Genomic DNA, 25000 nt, shown 5'->3' with positions numbered 1-25000 from the left:
ACATCACACACACACAAGCGCGCACACACACACACACACACACACACACACAAGCACCAACACACACACACACACACACACTTATTGGCAAAATTACCACATACAGGTATGTGTAGATATGAATCTGTAAGTATGAATCTGTGTGTGTGGTGTGTGTATGTGTATGAATATGAGTATACATGAACTTGACTATGAATTTGTGTGTGGAGTGTGTGTGTGGTGTGTAAGTGTAGATATGAATCTGTGTGTGTGTGGTGTGTAAGTGTAGATATGAATCTGTGTGTGTGTGGTGTCTATGTGTCGGTATGAATCTATGTGTGTGTAGTGTCTATGTGTCGGTATGAATCTATGTGTGTGTAGTGTCTATGTGTGTGTCATGTGTATGTGTAGAGATGAATCTGTGTGTGTGAGTGTGTGTGTTGTGTGTTGTAGTGTGTGTGTGTGTGTGAGAGAGAGTGTGTGTGGAGCTGAACAGAAAGACTGAAGGCTTCAGAGCTCAGACAGGAAGTAGGAACAGCTGCAGCCAATGAATGATTCCGCCCACACACACACACACCATACACACCCGCCCATCCCTCTGCTACCCAGCCTTTGCAGATCTGGAAACAACAATCAAATTCAATTTTCTTTATTTCTTTAGTGCTAGAAACAACTGAAACTGTCTTTCCAGAGCTCAGAAACTGACCCCCCTAGAGCAAGCACTAGAAATCATTTTCACACTTGCCTCAATACCATGTACACTTATTCAAAACATTTCACACAGTGGGCTTTACAAACACACACCTGAGCCCATCAGTTTGCATTGCATTACAGTTTGCAGTTTGCTTTACAACCACCAAAACACTTCATATGTCACCCAAAAGTGACTCATGCTGCCATAACTATAGCATATGTCCTCTCCCATTAAACTACTTTATCACTCAATATGCAACGAACTAAAAAACACAGACAACTTGAAGCATTTCAGAAAAGACAAACGTATGACAACTCTTACAGTCCATATTGTAACACAAAACAAATACAGTAAATATAAAATTCAGCTATATGCTTCAAGACACCTCTACGCTAAATGTTCTGTGGTATACTATAGTAAAAAGAAATTTGTGCAGGCACGTTTCTTTCCAGTACAGTAAGCGAAACAACAACACATGAGACTACCACTATAATTGTCCTGCAGCCCTAATAATAATAATGATAATAATAAATAATTCATTTAATTTATAGCGCACTCTACATTCAGCTGAATCTCAGGTTTTTAGGCCTAATATCTAATATTGATCCTCTGAATTTAGCGTGAATTGTTTCTCAACTTCAAATAGACAGTACCGCAACATTCTCCCTTGCCTTGAATCTTTCGCACATCTTATCCAACCCTAACTTCCCCCATATTCCACAAATATTTCAAGGCAAGCAGTTGTCATGACACCAAGAATAAACTGTTTTGATCTGTTGTTTTGCCTGTCACCATTCTGTAGATTATTGAGTGTGGTAAATTTCCCAAGAGGGATAAATGGTGTCAGTGGTATAGTGGTTAGTGTTGGTGTCTAACAAGCAGCTGACCTGGGTTCAAATCCTAGGCAAAGCTCTTGTATGTCACTTTGGATAAAAATGCTAAATACCAGACCTTTATTGAAGTGGAATTTTTGGGTATTTTTTTGTATTTTTCATTCATACATGCATATTTCAATGCAGTATCACTGCTTTTGTATAGTTGGTAACAAGGTTGCAAACAAGCAAAACAAAGCAGACACACAACAATCGGAATAATCAGTTTTTTCTAGTTTATAGTTTAATTTGTTTGTCAAAACAGAGCATATTTCCATCTACAATGATCTAAATGTGTCCGGTTTTGAACTGAAAGTTCAAACAGAGTATCTACATGTCTGCAAAAAATGCTGTAGTTACACAGAGTTTTTCTGGTGGTGAACATTGACTGAGACAGGTATCCATGACTTTCAGAAGAAGTGGTCATTGAATGCATTTTGTATCAAAGCAATGCAAAAGTGTCCAAAAGCATCTAAGAGGTGTCTTGCATTTTTCTTTTCTTTTGCAGTGCAATACTAAACTTTAGCAAAAATAGAGGAAACAGCAACACATAATATATGTGATGTGAGAGTCCCAAATCACATATGCATCAGTGTAAAACATATTAGCATACATGCCACACACACACACACACACACACACACACTGTAACGGCCTGTTGGCCTGTGCCGTTCCATGCATGTATCTAACCCTCTGTTTGTGCCCTCTGGGGGGTATTCGCCGTAGCTCGCTAAGCGGTTTGGCAAGCTAATTTCCAGGCTAAGATAAAAAACGCCCCTCTTTTTGGTTTGTGGAAGCAACTTTCGATAAATCACCATAGTAACATATCAATTAGCACTAACCTGCTCCAGCGCAGGCTAACTTAAGTGTAGCTGGATAAGCTTGCCACACCCCCAGAAAAAGGAGGGATCCCATTGACCAAGGACTGATATTAGATAGTTAGTTAGTTATGCCAATAAAGCCTTTTTGAATTGAATTGAATTAAGAGAGTTCTTTGCGATCGCCAAGATCCATTATTCCATTATGATGAGTTCTTGTATGAGCGCTACCGATTCAGCCGACAAGGAATAATTAATTTACAAGACCTTCTCGAGTCATTTATTGCAAACACCACAGTCGAACATTGACTGTCTTGCGCTTTTTTGCGAGTGGTACATTTTTGTAGTGTCGGTGATGCGGAGAACAAAGCACTCATAATTAAATGAGTGTTATTAGTACACCATAGCATATCATTATTGTAGAAAATGATTAAGGTGGACATGATAAGAATAGAGAGAAATACACACAATTTATTTTCACTGCTTCAATTTATTGCATTTGTTATTAATACATTTAGTCATTTAACAGATGCTTTTATTCAAAGCGACTTACAAGGAAATGTAAAACTACATCGAGGAAGGAGGTGAGGAGATTCGAACTAGCAACCTTGCAGATGCGAACCGGTAGAGGAAATCTCTGTACCAGTTGACACTTGCCGTCAGGTATTCATATATAGATATCACCCTATAAACATCCCAACACACATTGCTCTCACAGCAGTGGTGGTGTTGAATTTTGCCATGATTATGGTCTTGTATTCTTCATAAGCGTTCATGTTCATCTCCTACTCGCCAGAGGAGAAAAAAAAGAGCCCTTTTCTTTGAGTTTTGAACCATTATACCGTTAGAAAATCATGGTTTTGGTGATCGACCTTTCCTGCCTTTTGAAGTAGGACGTGCACGCGCAAATGCCATGATAAGTTTAGCCTGGTTGAAATTAACCACATGATTTGGATGCGGATCAGCCGTTAACGAATCGATATTTGCTGTTCTCAATCAGCTCGCTGATCTTAACGGGCTAAAAGGCCAATTGATTAACTTAGCTTCAACTCTACGACGAACGGGCCCTCTGGTCTCTGTGTGCAGTTTGGCTGATTGGAGGTGATGAGCCTTAATTGGGTGCACCGGGCACGCAGGTTCACCTGATTCCTTAAAAGATCTGGCTCCTCCTCCTTCAGGAGAGATTCGACCTGTAGCAGACACTGCCTAAGCCGCTGGTCTTGGCCCAGCATCGGCGTGTTGTACTGATCCTTTGTGTTGTCTTTGTGCGTTGTCAGTTGGATTTATTGCAGACAGCTTGTTAACGTGTTGTTGGTTGGATAATTGCACCGTTCGAAACCAACAATAAAACCATCGTTCTACATGGTGAAACCTACTCCGTCTGCTCTGTTGTGTCATTTCTACCCTAGGTATGACATGAGGGCTCGTCTAAAAAACGCCAATTTTCGTAAATTGGATAAGTAATACTGAGTAAATCGCTCTTTGATACGTCGATCGGAAAGGTGCGTTGTTCGAGTGGAGCGGAGTATAGTGCATGTGGGTTGTGCAAACCGTGGTGGGTAAGCAACATCGTTTGTTTGTTTCTGATTCACTTCGATTTGGAAAATCGGATCAATAAATTACCTTGGTTGAGATTAGTGAGTGTCTTCGGGTGCGTGGTTTGCTATTTTGGTTTGTTGTTTTTGGGTGGCAGGGATCTAGAGCAGTCGTCTTGGGGGCACTTCCTATTTCCACGGAGTCATTATCCACCGGTGGCTCTTTTGGATTTACGGGCTTAGTGCTTAAAATCCCCGGTCTCACGCCACCTGAATAAGAGCAGGGTCTAGTTTAGACAGGTATCGGGTAATTTGTTGATCTCAAATCAAGAGTTAATTGGGGAATATTTCATTTGTTTGAATATGGCTTCAAAAATCGTGACTGATTTTATCCAAACTCCGTCAGCTGGGGTATTAAACTCTATGACTAAAGAGCAGTTAATCGATGTTGCGGACAATTATAACATCGTCATTTCCGCTGCACAAATGAGATTAAAAGAGAGCGTTAGGTGCGTAGTTGTGGCCGGGTTAGTGGACCAGCAGGTGTTAATAACTACAGCGCCACCGGCGCCGCAAGCGCTTACTTTTGAGGAGCAAAAGGCTCTGCTAGTAATGCAGCGGGAGACGGAGATTGAGAAAATCCGTCTCACTCAAGAGTTTGAGAAAACGCGCTTTGATATAGAGCAAGCTGCGGAGTTTGAGAAGGCTCGTCTCGCACAAGAGCTTGAAAAAGTCCGCTGCGAGATGGACAGTCACCTACGCCTAATTTAAACATTGAAAAGAAGATTTGTTTAGTTCCACCATTTAGAGAGGCTGATGTGGACACTTTTTTTTCCAATAGTTCGAGCGGGTAGCTGATGCGCATTGTTGGTCAGACGTGGAGAGGACTCTGCTTCTCCAGTGTGTGTTGACTGGCCGCGCTCAGCTCGCCTATGCGTCACTGTCTGTGGCAGACAGTCAGGTGTATAATAAGGTGAAAACTGCAGTGCTTAAAGCATACGAACTGGTGCCAGAGGCCTACCGAGCAAACGAATGTGGATTTCGTGAGAGCTTTAACTTTGCAGTTTACTCGTTGGCGAAGATCCGAGAACATTACTACATTGGATGAGTTAGTCGATCTATTTTTGTTAGAACAGTATAAGAACACGCTCTTTGAAGGTGTCGCTACGTACATTGTGGAGCGTAAGGTGCGCACTGCTTCCAAGGCAGCCGTGCTGGCTGATGAATGGGAGCGGACGCGCCGTTCACGCTTAGATCGTACTAGAATGGATCGAGGTAATTTTCGGTCATGGCCTAACGTTATACCTGTGCCTCAAGCTCAAGAGCAGCGGTCTGCTCAGAGATATCAGCCGGTGCAAAAGCCGCCGCAAACGCAATACCAGACACCTGCTCTGGATAAGGATGCGTGTGGTTACTGTTTTGCAAAAGGTCATTGGATGAGGCAATGTCCAGTGCTCCAAGCAAAGAAAGCTCAATCGTTTAACACGACTGCTGGGGCTTCGATCCTGGCTGCTCCAGTACCTGCGATCGTTGACTTGGAGTTTCCCACTGACAGGCCGGCGTGCGCCTCTGCGTGTGTGGCAGACCGCGAGGTGACATTTGATCAATTCATCTCTGATGGCTTTGTGTCACTTATGGGTGGTAACAAAGTCCGAGTGAGAATTTTGCGCAAAAGTATCCAAAGGTGTTTACCGCATGTGTAGTTATTCGCTCTACCAGTCAGAAGACTGAAACTGACAGAGTGCAGCCAACTAAATCAAAGTCTTTTTCGCTCGCTGATTATCCTGTCTCTGTATCGCGTGAGGAATTGGCAGAAGAGCAAAAATTAGATGAGACATTGAAATCTTTGTTTGAACTCGTTAACGTTGACAATGAAATTCGGAATAAAGCGGGGGGCTACTTCATCAAAGACGGCGTGTTGTTGAGGAAATGGTCTCCTCACGCCGATTGTTTTGTTGGTGATCAAATTGTCCAGGTGGTGGTGCCTGTTAAATTTCGTCCGCTGGTACTCGAAACCGCTCATGATAAGCTGGCTGGTCATGCCGGGGTACAGAAAACGTATGATCGCATGTTGCGCTATTTCCACTGGCCGCGAGTTAAGCGCGACGTTGCCAGTTTTGTAAAAACGTGCAAAACATGTCAACTGACAGGTAAACCCAATGTGACGTTGAAGCCGGCTCCGTTGCGTCCGATTCAGACTGCGTCGACCTTTTGAGCACCTTATCATTGACAATGTTGGGCCTCTCCCTTGCTCTAAAACAGGCTGTGAGTACCTGCTCACGGTTATGTGCCAGACCACTCGCTACCCAGATGCATTGTTAAAGCACTGAGTCAATTTATTTCAATTTTCGGGTTGCCGAAAGTTGTTCAATCGGATCGTGGGAGTAACTTTACGTCCAAATTGTTCAAAGACGTTCTCAGGCAATTGGAAATTAAGCTAAATCTGGCAACTGCTTATCACGCTCAGAGAAAAGTTTCATGTCTGGCTCACAGACATGACAAATAATAGAAGTTCACACAGTTTTAAAATCCAAAACACTAAGGGTTTATTTACAGTTAGCCAGGACACTAACAGTCCAAGCTACAATGAGGTGTGACAGTCAGTTAATCAGTGGTGTCGGCGTGGATGCATGCATGCTAGGTCAGTAAGTGGAGTGTTGTATTGTGAAAAGTACGAGCATGGCACGAGCAGAGCGTAGGGAGCAAAGTTTCCCTTGTCTCTCTCCGAATCTCTGTCTGAAGCTCTGTCAGAATCTCCTTTGGAACCAGTGGGATTTGCTCTTATAGTACCGGTCCCAGGTGTTCCCAATCACTGATGAGCTAAACACACCTGCTGGTCATCTGCAAGACAAACACACAGACAGACAAACAGCCAGCCCAGCAACCAAAAAAGGCGGGGTCGTCACACCCTCCCCCATAAGAACGGGGTCCTAACAGGAACCCCGAGAAACAAACTATTTTTAAAAGGAACATACCACCTGCAAGCAACACTCCCCCTCAACATCGGGCTCCTTTTGGCTGCATAAGGAAGATGAGAGGTTAATACCACACAGGTTTAAAATGACACAAACTACACTACACTACAGGGCCCTGAGTCAACCTAACATGCCTGAATCCCAGACCCTACTTTTCACACCCACCTGCCTAATACACAGACATTACCTTACACCCCAGCAGGCCTGATGCACAGACACTGCCTTATTTGCCTTATGCAGACATTATCTTACACCCCAGTAGGCCTGATACACAGACACTACCTTACTTGCCTTATACAGACATTACCTTACACCCCAGCAGGGCTGATGCACAGACACTGCCTTACTTGCCTGATGCACAGACACTCTTACACCCACCGGCAACGCAGGGCGCACTGCGATGCACACTTCCCCCTTTTTTTTTCTTTTTTTCTTAAAACCCCAGACCATTGGAACGCAGTAGTCAACACGCTGGCTGGAACACGGCAAACAAGAGCGTCCCCTCTATCTGCTTACAAAATACTACCTAACTCACCCCTGGTCTTTATGAGGTTACTCGCGGTGGGTATTTATGCACTAGTGACCGCTGGCATGAGGAAGTGACCAGTTACTGGCAACAACCCCAGAACCACGGACATGCTCCCGAGACAAAAGCTCTAACCGCTTTCACCCCAACACTACACAAAAAAAAAAAAAACAGCGAAACTCAAAGGAGCCACGCTGCTGTGCCTAACAGGGGAAACAAGCATTAGCTCCAACACCAGCGCATCAACTTACCTTCCTTTGGTCAAACAATATTCCAAATCCTGCCCAGCCAAAACTAGACAACCAGCTAATGTGCACCACCAAACTAACTTCCGAATTCAAACAGGACGAGCCCCCAATTTTGTCATGTCCGGCTCACAGACATGACAAATAATAGAAGTTCACACAGTTTTAAAATCCAAAACACTAAGGGTTTATTTACAGTTAGCCAGGACACTAACAGTCCAAGCTCTTATAGTACCGGTCCCAGGTGTTCCCAATCACTGATGAGCTGAACACACCTGCTGGTCATCTGCAAGACAAACACACAGACAGACAAACAGCCAGCCCAGCAACCAAAAGTTTTTTGGAGTGCTTTCATACAACGCTGAAATCACTGCTTTGTGCATATTGTGTCGAGTTAGGTAACGATTGGGAGGAGGGCCTGCCCTTGCTGATGTTAGCAGCTAGAGAGGTCACTCATGAAAGTACTGGCTTTAGTCCAAATTATCTTGTTTTTGCACACCGTGTGCGTGGGGTAATGTCAGTGCTCCATGATCAATGGACTGATTCAGAGCCGCCTGATAATTTGTCTGAGTACGTTCTGGGGTTCCGCCGCCATCTTTCCTCTGCCTGGAGAATGGCTAGGGAACGGTTGGAGGAGTCTCAGAAAAAAAAAATGAAGACACTGTTCGATTGTCGCACTGGGCGCAGAAACTCGAGCTGTTGCAATGACTGGAGGTGGGATCCGTGCCCCCCACACCCTATTGTGAAGGGATGAGGTCCCTCTCCTCTCTCTAGCTCCCAACGGAGGCAGCCTCGTCTCAATCAGCGTTGTTGCTTGAGGCCTGCCTCAAGAATTCTGAGTTAATGCGCTTCCTCGGAATGGTGGGTTTTTACCGCTGCTTCTGCAAAAACGTTTCGTCCGTAGTCGCGCCATTGACGAATTTGCTAAAGGCAAATGCCACTTATACGTGGACAGACACCAAACGCGTTTCACTCTGTTAAATCTCTGTTAAGCTCCGCACCCGTTTTGATGGCTCCACGACTGGACAAACCATTTCAAATTCAAACCGATTATAGTAACGTCGCCGCTGGAGCTGTGTTAATACAAGAAAATGACAATGGCGTAGAACATCCTGTATGTTTCTTTTCGCGAAAATTCAAGAACTATCAATTGAATTATTCGGTAATTGAGAAGGAGGCCCTCGCGCTCGTATGGGCACTCCAGTATTTCGAAGTGTATGTGGGTGGGCATTGTTCGCCCGTGGTTATTTATAGCGACCATAACCCACTTACATGTGTACATTCTCTCCAAAACCCAAACCAACGGCTGATGAGATGGGAGTCTCTTTCTTCAGCCATACAATTTGGATATTCGCCACACTAGGGGCTCTGAGAATATAGTTGCAGATGCATTGTCATGAGCCCATATGTGTGCTGAGTAGTGTTTTGTGTATGTGTGTCAGTTTTTGTATGTCTTCTACTTTAGCCAATTATTTAGCTTTCCGGGTGCTGGTAATGGTTTGGTGGAAAGTTTTCAGGGTAGTCTTTCACTTTTACAGGCTAAATAACTTCACGGTGTAATTAAATGCACTTTTGTCGATGTATGTAATGTTTGTATTTTTCACTGAATTTTGTTTATGTCTATTGTGTACACATCTGGTGAGTGGTGGTAGTTGGGACATGTGAAAACCTGGGGGTTTCCATCTTTTAAGGGGGAGGGTGTGACGGCCTGCTGGCCTGTACCGTTCCATGCATGTATCTAACCCTCTGTTTGTGCCCTCTGGTCTCTGTGTGCAGTTTGGCTGATTGGAGGTGATGAGCCTTAATTGGGTGCACCGGGCACGCAGGTTCACCTGATTCCTTAAAAGATCTGGCTCCTCCTCCTTCAGGAGAGATTCGACCTGCAGCAGACACTGCCTAAGCCGCTGGTCTTGGCTCAGCATCGGCGTGTTGTGCTGATCCTTTGTGTTGTCTTTGTGCGTCGTCAGTTGGATTTATTGCAGACAGCTTGTTAACGTGTTGTTGGTTGGATAATTGCACCGTTCAAAACCAACAATAAAACCATCGTTCTACATGGTGAAACCTACTCCGTCCGCTCTGTTGTGTCATTTCTACCCTAAGTGTAACACACACACACACACATATGTTGTTGTTGCATATGTTCAAATTAGCGTTCTGTGTTAGCTGGAGACTCTCTGGTAGTAGTGGTGTGTGTGTGTGTATATGTGTTGTTGCTGCATTACAGTAGTCTAGTTGTGAAGTACTAAAAAATGTGTGGATTCGTTTTTCTGCATCTTTAAGGGATACGATTGCTCTGACTTGAAAATCTGTTTGATGTATGAGTCGAATAAGAGGTCTTGGTCATCTTTCTGGCAAAGGCAGTTTTATAATATATAAGTTTTATAACTTCATCCGGTTTCATGGAGAGGTATAGCTGGGTGTCATCAGCATAGCGATGACAGCTGCCACCATGCTTTCTTTATTACAGTACCTAAGGGTGTGTGTTCAGGGAGAGGTGTAAGAGGGCGTGTAAGCAGGGGGTACCCAGAGGTGTGTGTGTGTGTGTGACAGCTGCCACCATACTTTCCTTATTACAGCACCTAAGGGTATCATGTGCAAAGAGAAGAGCAGGGGTCTAAGCACTGAGCCATGGGGAACTCCATAACTTACTTTTGTATAACTGGATGACTTATTGTGGACGTGTACAAACTGGAGACTGTAGGAAGTAAGTGAGTTGCTTTGTATTGAAAAATACTTTTTGATGTATTTCTGACAGAAAAGGGAGGTTGGATATAGGTCTGTAATTAGCCAGGTTATCAAGATCTAGGTTTGGTTTTTTGAGAGATCACTGCTATGTTTAATTATTGTTGTACATATCCTAAAATTAGAGAACTGTTAATTACTTTTAAGCAGTGTTTATTAAGGACAGTGCTTTTTGTTGTTGGGATAGGGTCTAGTAGTGTTAACCCTAACCCTGACCCTTGGGTCTAGCAGTATTTGAATACCTCTCCAGACATACAGGCTACTGAATCGCTCACTAACCCTAACTCTAACCCCATGCCTCTAAACCATCTCCATAATCTATACCTCTAAACCATCTCCATAGTCTATATCTCTTAACCATCTCCATAGTCTATACCTCTAAACCAGGGGTACTCAATTAGAAACCCAAAAGGTCCACTCGCCAAATTTCCATTCAGTCCAGGGTCCAGAACAGTGGCGGTCAAAAACGTAACTCCAACAAAAACGTTCAAACTGCACAAAAGATGATGTGGTCTGGCCTTATTTGTGTGAAAGGTGACACTTTTTTGTGGTTTAAACTTGGGCATAAAAGGTGTGAAGGCCAGGCGGAGGCACTGATGTAAGTGTTCATTAGTGAGTGTGCTCTGTATTTGTTTTTCACCATATTCATGGTTGATTAGATTAGATTAGATTCAACTTTATTGTCATTGCACAGAGTACAAGTACTGAGGCAACGAAATGCAGTTAGCATCTAACCAGAAGTGCAAAATCAGAAGAGTGCAGAGTATGTGCAAAGTGGTAATATAAAAATAGATACATAGAATATATACAGTATGGTATAAGATATAAGTGATATGAACAGTAAGCAGCAATAATGGTGATTAGTGCAGATGTGATATAGATATATGTAAAGTGCAGGTGAAGTACAGGTGAAAGTGGCAATAGAAGTTATAAATGAGGTAGGAGACATGATAAGATATAAATACGGTGAATATGGATATGGACAACAATTTTAAATAAATAGATATAAACAAATTAACAGTTTTAGTGCAAATGTTCAGTGGCTGGAGGGAGGTGTGTGGCAGTCAGGCCAGGGTAGAGGGGGAATACAGTCACTGTAGGAAGGAATGTGAGGGGGTAGCCAGGGGGGCTATCACCGTGATGCAGAGTTCAGCAGGGTGACAGCCGCAGGGAAGAAGCTGTTCCTGAGCCTGCTGGTCTGGGAAGCGCCTGTAGCGCCTCCCTGAGGGGAGGAGGGCAAACAGTCTGTGGTTGGGATGGGAGCTGTCCTTCTCGATGCTGCGCGCTTTCCGCAGACATCTTTGCGCTGGACAGCCTCGATGGTGGGGAGTGGGGAACCAGTGATGCGTTGGGCAGTTTTCACTACCCTCTGGAGAGTTTTGCGGTCCGCAACAGAGCAGCTGCCATACCAGACTGAGATGCAGTTGGTGAGGATGCTCTCAATGGTGCAGCGGTAGAAGTTCACCAGAATCTGAGGAGACAGATGCCTTCTTCAATCTCCTCAGGAAGAAGAGACGCTGGTGAGCCTTCTTGACTAGGTTGAGGTGTTGAGGGTCCAAGAGAGGTCCTCGGAGATGTGGACACCCAGGAATTTAAAGCTGGCGACACGCTCCACCTCCATCCCGTTGATACAGATGGGGTGTGTGCGCCACCTTTGGTCCTCCTGAAGTCCACAATTAGCTCCTTGGTTTCATGGTGTTGAGAGCCAGGTTTTGTTAGCACACCACACTGCCAGGTGCTGACCTCTTCCCTGTAGGCCGACTCATCGTTGTTGCTGATGAGGCCAATCACCGTTGTGTCGTCTGCAAACTTTACAATGGTATTAGAACCATGTACAGCTGTGCAGTCGTAGGTGAAGAGGGAGTAGAGGAGAGGGCTCAGCACGCAGCCCTGTGGGACACCAGTGTTCAGGATGAGGGTTGAGGAGGTGTTGTTGTCTAACCTGACAGACTGAGGTCTGTTGGTTAGGAAGTCCAGAATCCAGTTACTGAGGGAGGTGTTGATGCCCAGATCACTGAGTTTTGTGATCAGTTTGGAGGGGATTATGGTGTTAAATGCAGAGCTGAAGTCTATGAACAACAGTCTCGCGTAGGTGTTACTGTTGTCCAGGTGGGAAAGGGCGGAGTGTAGTGCCGTGGAGATGGCATCCTCCGTGCTCCTGTTCTGGCGGTAGGCGAATTGGAGGGGGTCCAGTGTGGGTGGTAGACATGTTTTGAGATGAGCCAGGACCAGCCTCTCGAAGCACTTGGTTGGAGTGAGTGCAACTGGGTGAAAGTCATTAAGGCTCGCTGCCTTGGAGTGCTTTGGCACCGGCACAATGGAGGTGGTTTTGAAGCAGACTCACAACAGTATGTTGAGGTATGCACGCTCTTGTTGTGTGGCTGATCTAACTATTACACTGCATGTTGCTTGGTATGATTGTAGATGGTTTATTTTTCTGCCCCTTACCTCAGAGTTCTGCGGGTATTTTTGTTCGAAGTGTGCATGCTTTGTTTCATAGTGACGTTTCACGTTACCACTTTTGACAAGGGCAACCGTCTCGTTGCAGATTAAACACATCGGTGTTGTGCTCCCCACAGGCAGCACGAATGTATACTTGTCAGTCCACTCTGTCTTAAATTCGCGATTTTTGGAATCAACTTTTCGTTTTTTGTCGGGTTTAAAGCACGCCATGATTTTCGTTTGCTGAGAAAAAGATACCGCCTATCTGCCCGCGTTGTTGCCATTGACACACACAACCTGCGTGACCGACAGAGCTTGCGGCCAACATTGAGTGAGGGAGTTGTCATAGTGATGTTGTTATTACAGCTCCTGATCTCTGGATTGGACACGGAAGATAGAAACTACATAGAGTAGGAAAAAAATATATAGCGCGAAATCACGCACCAACAAAAACTTGCTTGAATCATGATTAAATTAGAATGTTGATTTTGGCTTCGGTCCAAATTTGATTGCGACTGGTCCGGACCGCGGTCCGCCTATTGAGTACCCCTGCTCTAAACCATCTCCTGGTTTGGAAAGTTGTAGGAGGGTTTCTCCCATCGGCGTTTGATTAGCGGCCTCGTTTACAAGGTGAATTAGCGGCGCAAGGTTTGATTTTTGAACAAAAATGGAATACGGAATGGTGACTGGTCACATGAAAAATGTAATGTGCTTATTATAAACTGGTTAGTCATAAACCTGTTATGCTTATTATAAACTGGTTAGTGTTAGGTCCACATGGCTCGATGTGGAGATAACATAAAATGGGGAGACCACACAGAGTTAAGATTAAAGAAAAAGGTAATTTATTAACTGATTAAATGAAAATACTTACAAAAAGTCAGTAAATGGGCGGCAAGAGAAAGTAAAGCTCAATGTAGTGCAGATTAGCATAGTGTATGTGTAGTGGTAAAATGACAAAAGAGGGAGCTGAGGAAAAAAGGTCCTGCAGCCCTGTGCGCGAAGTAGTCCTGAGACTACTTTGGATCCTTTTCCACGTGACCTGCATAGGCTCAGTACTGGTAGCTAGAGGAAACCGAAATGATTCGTTCATTTCCCGACTCTGTCTTTGTACGAGTCTTTTGGATCCTTTTTCACGTGACCTGCATTCAACGAATAATTTCTGTTTCCTTGGCTGAGCCTATACAAGTCCCGATGCGCAGCCACGAGAAAATGAACGAATCTTTTTTTGAGAGGACTCGTTACTCTCGAGTCCTCGTAAAGATTCGTTCAAAATGAACGAATCTTTCACGAACAACACATCACTAATCAGCAGTCGGTGACCACCTTCTAAGCAACAAACCATCCGGCTCAAAGAAACCATGATCCAAATTCTTGTCATTCGCAGTCAAGGCAAAATATTTCTGTAAACTGGTCGTTTTTCTGAGCCACCACATTGTCATGACGAGACAATGGTGCTGGAAACTGTGATATAAACACCTGAGCAGACGTGTTCTTCGATATCTCAGACAGTTGAACAGCCTGCGCACGGGCCATTTCGCTCGTCACAGCGCATGCCGTGAAAACCTCTGGAAAATCTTTCAGACACTCATCTGACTTAGACGGCGGTGTAGCCTCAGTCTTAACTACAGACGGAGGTGATACCTGATTCGGAAAAACACAATCACGACCCACGATCAGATCAATTCCATATACTGGCACTGCAATGGTTACGTCACCATTCACAAAACCAGAAAATAACTGAATTCTGTGTAACGGCACTGGAAATGACTGAAGGCCAATTCCCCGAATTAACACACAACTCTCCGTATCAGAATCCGAGGAGAAAGGCAAGACAGATTGGCGAATGAAACTTTCCGATGCGCCAGTATCGCGCAGAATCTTTACCGGAACTCGACGAGAGTCTCCGACCAAAGAGACAAACCCCTCTGTGACAAACGGAGCATAAACCCCAACATCGGACATAGATGTTTCCTCGTTCTGAACACCTTTAATGTTTCCCTAAGCTGTTTCGACGGACAGTGTACATTTTTCACGAGCCAACGTTTTTGCTGCAGTGAACTGAGTCACCCTTGAACGTGCAACAGGAATAGAAAATGAGCAGAGGCCCACTTTGCACCCGTCACCTTTCATCTTATTTCGCTCAGCCAAAATCGGACAATTTATCTTCCAGTGACCTGGTTCAGTACAGTAATTGCACGTACTCTCTGCATTAAACTCTTGTGAAATATTTCTATTTACTGATGTTACCGGATCAAACCTCCCATGAGGACCCGCATTAGAGTGGCTAGGGCGACGCTCCCTCCATTTCATGTCGTAACGCGGAGTGCACTCCCGAACTGAATACTTATGTGTCAGTGCATAACCATCAGCAAGAACAGCGGCCTCTGCTGCTGTTTTCACTTGATGTTCGTGGATGTAAGTGGCAATTTTATCCGACAGAGTATTCCTAAACTGTTCTAAAATCATTAGGTCGCGCAACGCATCAAATCTACCAACACCCTCAGCAGTCAACCAGCGAGTGAAACTACTGGTGAGGTCTCTAGCGAGTTCACCATAAGTTTGTCTATCTGCTTTTTTCCAAGATCGAAAACGCTGTCGATAAGCTTCAGGAATTAATTCGTACGACCTTAACACAGCATCTTCAACGCATGTATATACTTTCCTCTGTGCAGAAGGCAAAGCCACAAATGCTTTTTGCCCACGACCAACTAAAACCGTTTGCAATAATAGCGTCCTCTCTTCATCGCCCCAGTTCAGATCATCAGCAACATGTTCAAATAGTGAAAAGAACACATCAGGCTCACGCACGTTGAATTTAGGCAGGAACTTAACCATGCCAGCAAGGCCAGATTGCGTAGAAGGTCTACCGAGCCTTCCTTCAGCTGCCAGCGTCAGCCGGGTACGCTCAACCTCGCGCTCTTGCTCTAAACTCTTACGTTTTTCTAGCTCCAACAACCGATCTTTTTCTCTCTTTTGAGCATCCAATATTTTTTTTTCCATTTCCAGCTTTTTTCTCTCTTGAGCCTCTAATATTTTTTGCTCAAATTCCTGCTTTTTCTGTTCCAAATGCAATTCATGTTGCAGTTTCATCAACTCCATCTGTTGTTCAAAGGATAATTCACCATACCTAGCCTGTTTCACACCTGGGAAAATATCTTCAGACCCCAACGCCCCCCGACCACCGCGCCCCTGCGGCTTCTCAACGGACAGCACTTGCCTATCAATTAACTGCTCACGAATACAATTTGCCAGCTGTTGCTTCTTGGCTCTACTCGGCAATGTCACCTCAATCGAGTAATGCTTAGCCACACCACTCAATTGGTCTTTTGTTAAGGCTAAAAATAAAGCCTCCGAAGTAGCAGAAAAATATGCCTTGAGTGTAGTCATCGCAATATTTTTTCAATGGTCACCAAACAACGATCAACACTGTGCTATTGAATCGCACCAAACTATAGGCCTCTCGTTAACTTTAACCAACCATAAAAACAATCAATGCAAAGTGTTGCAACTCATGCAACAGGACAACAACAATGGAGCTTTTCCCTAAATATTTACCCCCAACTAACTAACCTGTCTTCTGACTGAGCCCGAGAGCTGGGGATTAGCGAAAAAATTTCACCCACCAATACTGCTGGAGAACCAGCCATCCCGACCAAAGTCAATTCAGCCTTACATCACGGCGGTGACCTCCAGCCCAGACTCAGTCGCTGGAACCTAAACGCGGAGCGCTCTAAATGGGAAAAACGTTTGCTCTTTACTTTGTCGTCCAGTTCCACAAGCACAACCACATTTCGCCAAACAAAGCGAACTACCAAACTGCACAATTGCTCCCCAATTTGTCCCAAAACAAAGGCCAATTTGCGTTCCATTCACAAAATGTCCACTTATGACGTAGCCCTACACATCTCACTACGCTCAACAGCCAGAAGTGGGAATCACAGTAGTCTACTCACAATTTTCATTTTTTACGGGATCAAATCCCGAACGACCCCCCATATGTTAGGTCCACATGGCTCGATGTGGAAATAACATAAAATGGGGAGACCACACAGAGTTAAGATTAAAGAAAAAGGTAATTTATTAACTGATTAAATAAAAATACTTACAAAAAGTCAGTAAATGGGCAGCAAGAGAAAGTAAAGCTCAATGTAGTGCAGATCAGCATAGTGTATGTCAGGGCTCTTCAATTAGTTTGGAGCTGGGGCTGGTTCTTCAAACTGAGGCAAAGACAGGGGCCGGAGGATATGAGTAATCACGGTAACAAATAAAGAAATTACAACAACATACTGAAGGAGTCAATATATTCTATTTTGTAAGTGCTTAACAATATATGCCCAGGAGGCCGCATAGGCCCAAGGATTCAAAAATTAAACCAGGTCAGCAATAACCAAGCCATATTAAAAGACAATTGGAGAAATGCAATTAACTAACAAAGACATTCACTTTATTGTACATAGCTGTACCAACTATTGAATTATAACATAACAATGCATGACAATTAATGAGATCAAAATGTTTCAAACTGCATTTAACTATAATCACTGACAGAACAATCACTGTAACAGTCCAATAGTTCACCTCTTTAAACAATAACAGGGTTAAGCAGTTAATCTGCTGTGGCCAAAAGTACACAAACAATGCAGACACACTGCATTTCGCATATCTGTCTATAATTAAATAGCCTCAGATACCTCAATATTCAGTCTGCGGAAAAGGCGGTGCTGTAAACTGGAAGTTGACCGGATAAAATGTATGATTGCCATGACAGAGTCCATGGCCTCTTTCAGCTCACCTCTGAGCTTGGCACACAGGAGGCTCTGGTGGATGAGGCAATGAAGTGATCTCGTTTGCGGAGCCACGGCTGCCATCCTCGCAGCTAATCCCTGCTCCCTGCCGGCCATCGAGGGTGCACCATCAGTCACCAACATGTTGACGCGCGCCAAATCCAGGTTGTTCACTTTAAAGAATGAAGCGATTTTGGTGAAAAGAATCTCACCGGTAGTCTGTCCCTCCATGGGAATTAGTCCAAGCAGATCCTCGCGAAAGCATTCCCCATCAAAAAATCGCACATAGAGGCACAGCTGTGCAACATCACTGTTATCGGTGGACTCATCCACGGCGAGAGACATCACTTCGGCCTTCCTAACATTTTCCAAAAGCGTCTTGAAAACGTCCGATGCAAGTGACTCCACTCTCCTCATATTTGATGTGTCAGATATCGGAACTTGCTTAATGGAATCCATAACGCTTATCCGTGTTTTCTCATCTGCTACCAACTCCTCAATGGATGCTAGCATACACTCCTTGACCATCTCGGAGTCTGTAAACGGCTTTTTCTTTTTGGCCAATATCCATGCCACTCGTAACAAGCCACCGTTGCTCTCTCTTGATCGGTAGAGGCCCGAAATAAAGATTGACATCTTCCCTCATAACAGGATTTAAGGCTCGTTTTCTTCTGCTTCCGAGCAGCAGAGCCCAGTGGGAAAGTTCATCAAATTAGCATGCGCCGTCTTCAAATGCCTTCTCAAATTGTATTCTTTAGACACGGCAAGGCACTCATTGCAGATTAAACATACCGGCTTCTTATTATCCACAGTAATAAAAACGTTTTTCTCTGTCCATTCATTTTTTAACTGCCAATTTTCTAAGTCAACTTTTCTTTTTTTAAGGTGGAGAGAGACATTTTTTTGTTAGCGCAGGTGTAAAGGTACGAGTCAGAAAGGTCACAGTGATGCACTCTAGAGCGCGAAGGGGCAAATTTGATTCAAAATGTATGTCTGGCCAAAACAGGCAGTGCCTGTTTACTTGGCTTAAACGGGTGCATACCGCCACCATACCACCACCTAATGCACGTGAGTGTACAATTAGCCATAGTCACGAATTATTATCATTAATAATTTTTTTTTTTTTATTTTTTTTTGTCATAGTCACGAACTGAATGACGTTACCGGAGCACACTCCGGGGGCCAGTCCAAAGCAGCTCGGGGGCCGACCTCCAACTTCTTCTTTCTTCTTTTCTTCTTCTTCTTCTTTTCCGACCTCCAACTCACATCAGGAACTCTTTTTAAATGTCCCCGCCAATCAGCTGCCATCTAGCCACGTTGGCCAGACCAGACGGCTCCCCCTGTAGACTGGAGGGAGAGGGGCAGCCCAAAGTCTTATTTACCAGGGTTCTAGTGAGGCAGACCCAGCACGGCAAAGCCAGGCATGACATTAGTCATAAATCTGTTTATAATAAGCATATTACATTGGCTGTGAGAGGGAGGGACTTGAGCATTTCCTTTACTATTTATGAATGTAAAGGTTAAACCTTGTTGGTTGGAGGTTTTAATGTTTGGGTTTGTTTGTGGTGTAATTGTTTAAGAAAGTTCATAATGGTGTGTGTGTTCGTGGTGTAATTGTTTAAGAAAGTTCACAATGGAGTGTGTGTTTGTGGTGTAATTGTGTGAGAAAAGTAATAATGTTGTGTGTTTTAGTGGTGTAATTGTGTGCGAAAGTTAATAATGTTGTGTGTTTTAGTGGTGTAATTGTGTGCGAAAGTTAATAATGTTGTGTGTTTTAGTGGTGTAATTGTGTGAGAAAGTTACTAATGTTGTGTGTGTTTGTGGTGTAATTGTGTGAGAAAGTTACCAATGTTGTGTGTGTTTGAGGTGTAATTGAGTGTAAAAGTTCATGAAGGGCTCCTGGCTCTATCTCCCCTCTCTAAAACATGGCGGTGATTTAACCAAATGTGGTCGGTTCTGGGCAGACCTAGTAGATTGCAAAAGCACCTTACTGAGCAGACTTTGTCTTTACATGACATACGTGCAGGACACCATACTGCACATACACAGTCACAGTCACACCCCCACCCAAGGACACCTTACTACCATACTGCCATACTGCACATACACAGTCACAGTCACAGTCACTGGCCATAACCCTCTCCCCCACCCTAGGACACCATACTGCCATACACAGTCACAGTCACAGTCACTAACCCTAGGACACCATACTGCACAAACACAGTCACAGTCACTAACCCTCTCCCCCACCCTAGGACACCATACTGCCATACACAGTCACAGTCACAGTCACTAACCCTAGGACACCATACTGCACAAACACAGTCACAGTCACTAACCCTCTCCCCCACTTTAGGACACCATACTACCATACTGCCATACTGCACAAACACAGTCACAGTCACTGGCCCTAACTCTCCACCCCCCACCCCCCCAGGACTACTGGCTCTCCTTGCTGTTCAAGCGTCTGGTTGGTCAGCGGGTTCTGGCTGTGCAGGTTGCCGGGTTACAGAGAAGGCCCCGCCCAGGACGAGTCATCAGAGACAAGCTGCGCATCTACGCCCACTGCACAAGCTCACGCAGGTACACACACACACACACACACACACGCACACACACACACACACACACACATATGCCCATTGCACCAGCTCACGCAGGTACACACACACACACACACACACACACACACACACACACACAAACATATGCCCATTGCACCAGCTCACGCAGGTACACACACACACACATATGCCCACTGCAACAGCTCACGCAGGTAAACACACACGCACACACACAGACACCAATGCTCACTGCACGAGTTCACGCAGGTACACACACAGACACACACACTCTCACACAGCGGCGGAGATCCTATTTCGTTATATACTGTACAATTTCAGAGAGTAATTCCTGGGGGGGGACACAGGAAAATTGCAGATGACCCCACCCCCTCCTCCCGCACGAAGTTTTGCCATCTTTTTCTCACATGCAGGGACGTAATAACTCGTTTTTAAAATACACAGAGGAACACGAAAATCCGATTTTAGAATCCCTGCCGGAGCATTTTTTTAGGTCTCGAAAAGAGGACATGTCCGGGTAGAATTGTATTTACAATGACTGTTGGGGGGGACAACTTTATGGTAGGGGGGGACATGTCCTCCTCGTCCCCCCGGGATCTCCGCCTATGCACACACACACATATGCCCACTGCACCAGCTCACGCAGGTACACACACAAACACACACACACACACACACACACACACACACACACTCACACATATGCCAACTGCACCAGTTCACGCAGGTACACACACACACACATATATGCCCACTGCAACAGCTCACGCAGGTACACACACACACACACAGACACATATGCTCACTGCACGAGCTCACGCAGGTACACACACACACACACACACACACACAGCGGCGGAGATCCATTTCGTTATAGGGGGGGACAATACACTGTACAATTTCAGAGAGTAAATTGCAGATGACCCCGCCCCCTCCCCCCGCGACAAAGTTTTGCCATCTTTTTCTCATAGTTCCCCTGATACACCTCTTAATACATTTCACACATCATTAGGTTTGCTATACTTGATAGACATTTAGTCATAGAGTTCACATAATCTAATTCATTTCAATAATGTAAATCATTTCAGTAGTTTGTTAAACTATCATGGTGGTTATACTGATTGTTGATTTTCTTCACACATAGATTACTGAGTGGGATAGTGTGTGTGTTTGAGAGAGAGAGGAGGATGATGGAGGTGGTGCAGGTGTGTGAGTGTGTGTGTGAGTGTGACATGCATATGTGTGTATATGTGTGTGTGTGGGTATTTGTGTGTATATGTGTGTGTGGGGGTGTGTGTGTGTCAATGTGTGTGTGTCTGTGTGTGTGTGTGTGTGTGTGAGCGTGTGATTGTGTGTTTGAGTGTGTGTGTGTGTGTGTCTGTGGTGGTGGTGGTGGGGGGGGGCAGCACTGAAGGGCTTGTAGAGGAACTGTTGAGAAGAGGGCGGAGCTTGGCCAGAGGCAATGACAGGTGTCTGGTTCCACGCTCAGGTCATGTGATCTTAGAGCAGAGAGAGAGATCATCACCTCAAACCCTTTCAAACGCCTCAGTGTGTGTGTGTGTCTGTGTCTGTGTGTGTCTGTGTGTGTGTGTGTGTGTGTGTGAGAGAGAGTAAGTCTGTGTGTGTGTGTGTGTGTGAGAGAGAGAGAGATAGATAGATAGATAGAGAGAGATAGAGTGAGTCAGTGTGTGTGTGTGTGTGTGTTTGTCTTTATGTATGACAGAGAGTGTCTGTGTAACACATAGAAAGGGCAATATGACTGCAGTTGTTATAACAGACACATAAACGCATGTTTATACACACACATACTCACACTCACTCACTCACAAACACACACACACACACACACACACATTTCACTCACTCACACACACACACTAATGCAAGCGTAGCAAGCGATATCTCCCGGGTTAGGGTGTGACCTTTAACCTCTCTCTCTGCCCTCTAACCCTAACTGTTATTACGACTCACAGTAAGATGTTTTCTGTGCTCAGTGTGGGAGAGGTCATATTATATTCACTCCTCAAGGTTACACACACACACACACACACACACACACACACACAACACACACACACACACACACACACACACACACACACTGACCAAAGCCTGTGTTGCCTGAGTTGCTCAAAGGCTTGCACATAAATAACCGTCTTCAGACAGTCTCATAGATGCATGCTCTCTCTCACACACACACACACACACACATACACACACACGTGAAAATAAGACCTGCTCAGCTCTCTCTCTCACACACACACACACACACACACACACACACACACACACACACACACCACATACACACACACGTGAAATAAGACCTGCTCAGCTCTCTCTCTCACACACACACACACACACACACACACACACACACACACACACACACACACATGTGAAAATAAGACCTGGTCGTAAATAACATTCTGCAGACACTTGTCCTTTCAGAGAAAAGACCATAAAACTGAACAAGTATCAACTATCAGCGGCCTAGCGTCTTTTCCCAGCATTCAAAATGTGTGTGTGTGTGCCTCCTACATCTCTTCCCAGCTTTCAAGAGCTGCTGAAACACATCCAGTCAGACCAGTGTGGGTGTCTCAGTGTGTGTGTGTTGTGTGTGTGTGTGTGTGTGTGTGTGGTGTGTGTGTGTGTGTGTGTGTGTGTGTGCTGAGACAATAGGATGGTCTGTACTGAGAGTCGGTTGAGAAGAGTGAGCATATATGTGTGTGTTTGAGTGTGTGTGTGTGTGTGTATGCATTGGGGACAATAGTCTGTCTGTGCTAGGAGTAGGTTCAGGTGTGTGTGTGTGTGTTAAGAGTGGCAGTAGGCCCTTTGAAGCTGGTCTGATATGACCACAGACTAACTCTGTCAGCAGCAGGCTAAACTTACTGCCAAAGTGTTACCTCCTCACTTGTGTGTGTGTGTGTGTGTGTGTGTGTGTGTGTGTGTGTGTGTGTGTGTGTGTGTGTGTCGTGACTCGAAGTTGTGAGTCTAAAAGGTTCCTCTTGTGTGACTGTGTTGGGAGTGTAAAAGGTTCCTCTTGGTTCTGAGTCCCCTCTGCTGATGTTTCACTGAAATCTAAAACTGTATGTGTTTATGGTGGTGGGCTCAGGTGTTTGTGTGCGTGTGCGTGTGTTTTTATAGTGGTGAGCTTAGGGGTGTGTGTGTGTGTGTGTGTGTGTGTGTGTGTGTGTGTGTGTGTGTGTGTGTGTGTGTGTGTGTGTTTTTATAGTGGTGGGCTTAGGTGTGTGTGTGTGTGTGTGTGTGTGTGTGTGTGTGTGTGTTTATGGTGGTGGGTTCAGGGGTGTGTGTGTGTGTGTGTGTGTGTTTATGGTGGTGTTTTTACAGACATGGATGCCACCTCAAAGGTCCACACTGGGGCCAGGAAGGTTGCCTTATATGGTCATATCCAGAGTAGATGAGTAGGGAACAGAAGAGTAAAGGGAGAGAGAGAGCGAGAGAGAGAGAGAGCGCGAGAGATAGATAGAGAGAGAGATAGAGAGAGAGGAAGAGAGAGAGGGGGGAAGGGAGAAAGAGAGATTGAGAGGTAGAAAGAGAGAGGGCAAGGGAGGTACAGATTTAGAGAGAGAGAGGGAAGGGGAAAGAGAGATATAGAGAAAGAGGTAGAGATAGAGAGAGGAGGGTGTAGCCTTAAAGCAGCTGCAGCAGGTCCATGTTCTGAACATTGGCACACACACTCTCCTGCATGAGTTTTTGATCAGTGTTTCTGAGGTCCAGCAGATTACCTCTGAGCGTGCACACACACACACACACCCTCACTAACTCACATACACAAACACACACGCACACACACACACCCTCAGTAACACAAACACACACACCCACACACTCATACCCACACACCCATACTTACTCCCATCCATCCATACACACACACACACACACACACACACACACACACACACATATGTTGCACACACACACACACACAGAAACACACAGATACACACAGATACACATGTAGACATAGACACTCCATGCAGCCAAGACAGTAACTTTCTCACACGCACAGACACACATGAGGTTATACACACTGTCAATAACTTCCTCGCACACACACACACCACATGTGTAAGGTGTGACCCCTGAACATGACCTCTTGCACACACATATGGTCCTAACTTTACATGTGTTGTTCCAGGGTGTGCAAGATCTGTTCAGAGATTTAATGGGATGTGTGTGTGTGTGTAAGTGAGGTGTGAGGTGTGTGTGTGTGTGGTTGTGTGTGTGAGTGAGGTGTTTGAGGTGTGTGTGTGAGGTGTGTAAGGCGTGCGTGCATGCGTGTGTGTGTGTGTGTGTGTGTGTGTGTGTGTGTGTATGTCTGTCTTACTGTCTCTGCAGATATTTATCGCTGATCCTGATCCCTAAATCCCAGTGCCTCTGCAGGGTTAGGACCTGTTGACTGAGAAACCTTAGACATGAGGAGAGGAGAGAACAGAGGGAGAGTAGTGGAGAAGAGAGGGGAGAGGAGGAAAAGAGAGAAGAGGAGAGAGAGGGAGAGGAGGAAAAGAGAGAAAAGGAAAAAAGAGGAGAGAGCAGAGGAAGAGAAGAGGAGAGGGGAGGGGAGGAAAAGAGAGAAGAGAGGAGAGAGGAGAGGAGGAAAAGAGAGAAGAGAGGAGAGATCAGAGGAAGAGAAGAGGAGAGGGGAGGGGAGAGGAGGAAAAGAGAGAAGAGAGGAGAGAGAGGAGAGGAGGAAAAGAGAGAAAAGGAAAAAAGAGGAGAGAGCAGAGGAAGAGAAGAGGAGAGGGGAGGGGAGGAAAAGAGAGAAGAGAGGAGAGA

The 25000-nt window shown here is 45.0% G+C and overlaps 1 protein-coding gene across 1 annotated transcript in view; it reads left to right on the top strand.

The window, feature by feature from the left end:
* Nucleotides 1–25000, top strand: part of hpse2 (heparanase 2) — a 46932-nt gene that overhangs the window by 15847 nt on the left and 6085 nt on the right. Inside the window, exon 7 of the mRNA XM_031579361.1 lies at nt 20053–20198. Within this exon, the coding sequence (XP_031435221.1) occupies nt 20053–20198 (146 nt within the window). The remainder of the gene's footprint in view (nt 1–20052; nt 20199–25000) is intronic.

This window comes from Clupea harengus, chromosome 13 (genome assembly GCF_900700415.2).
Source record: "Clupea harengus chromosome 13, Ch_v2.0.2, whole genome shotgun sequence".
Taxonomy (NCBI): domain Eukaryota; kingdom Metazoa; phylum Chordata; class Actinopteri; order Clupeiformes; family Clupeidae; genus Clupea; species Clupea harengus.
The sequence above is the reverse complement of the archived record's forward strand: the minus strand, read 5'-3'. Positions and strand labels throughout refer to the sequence as shown.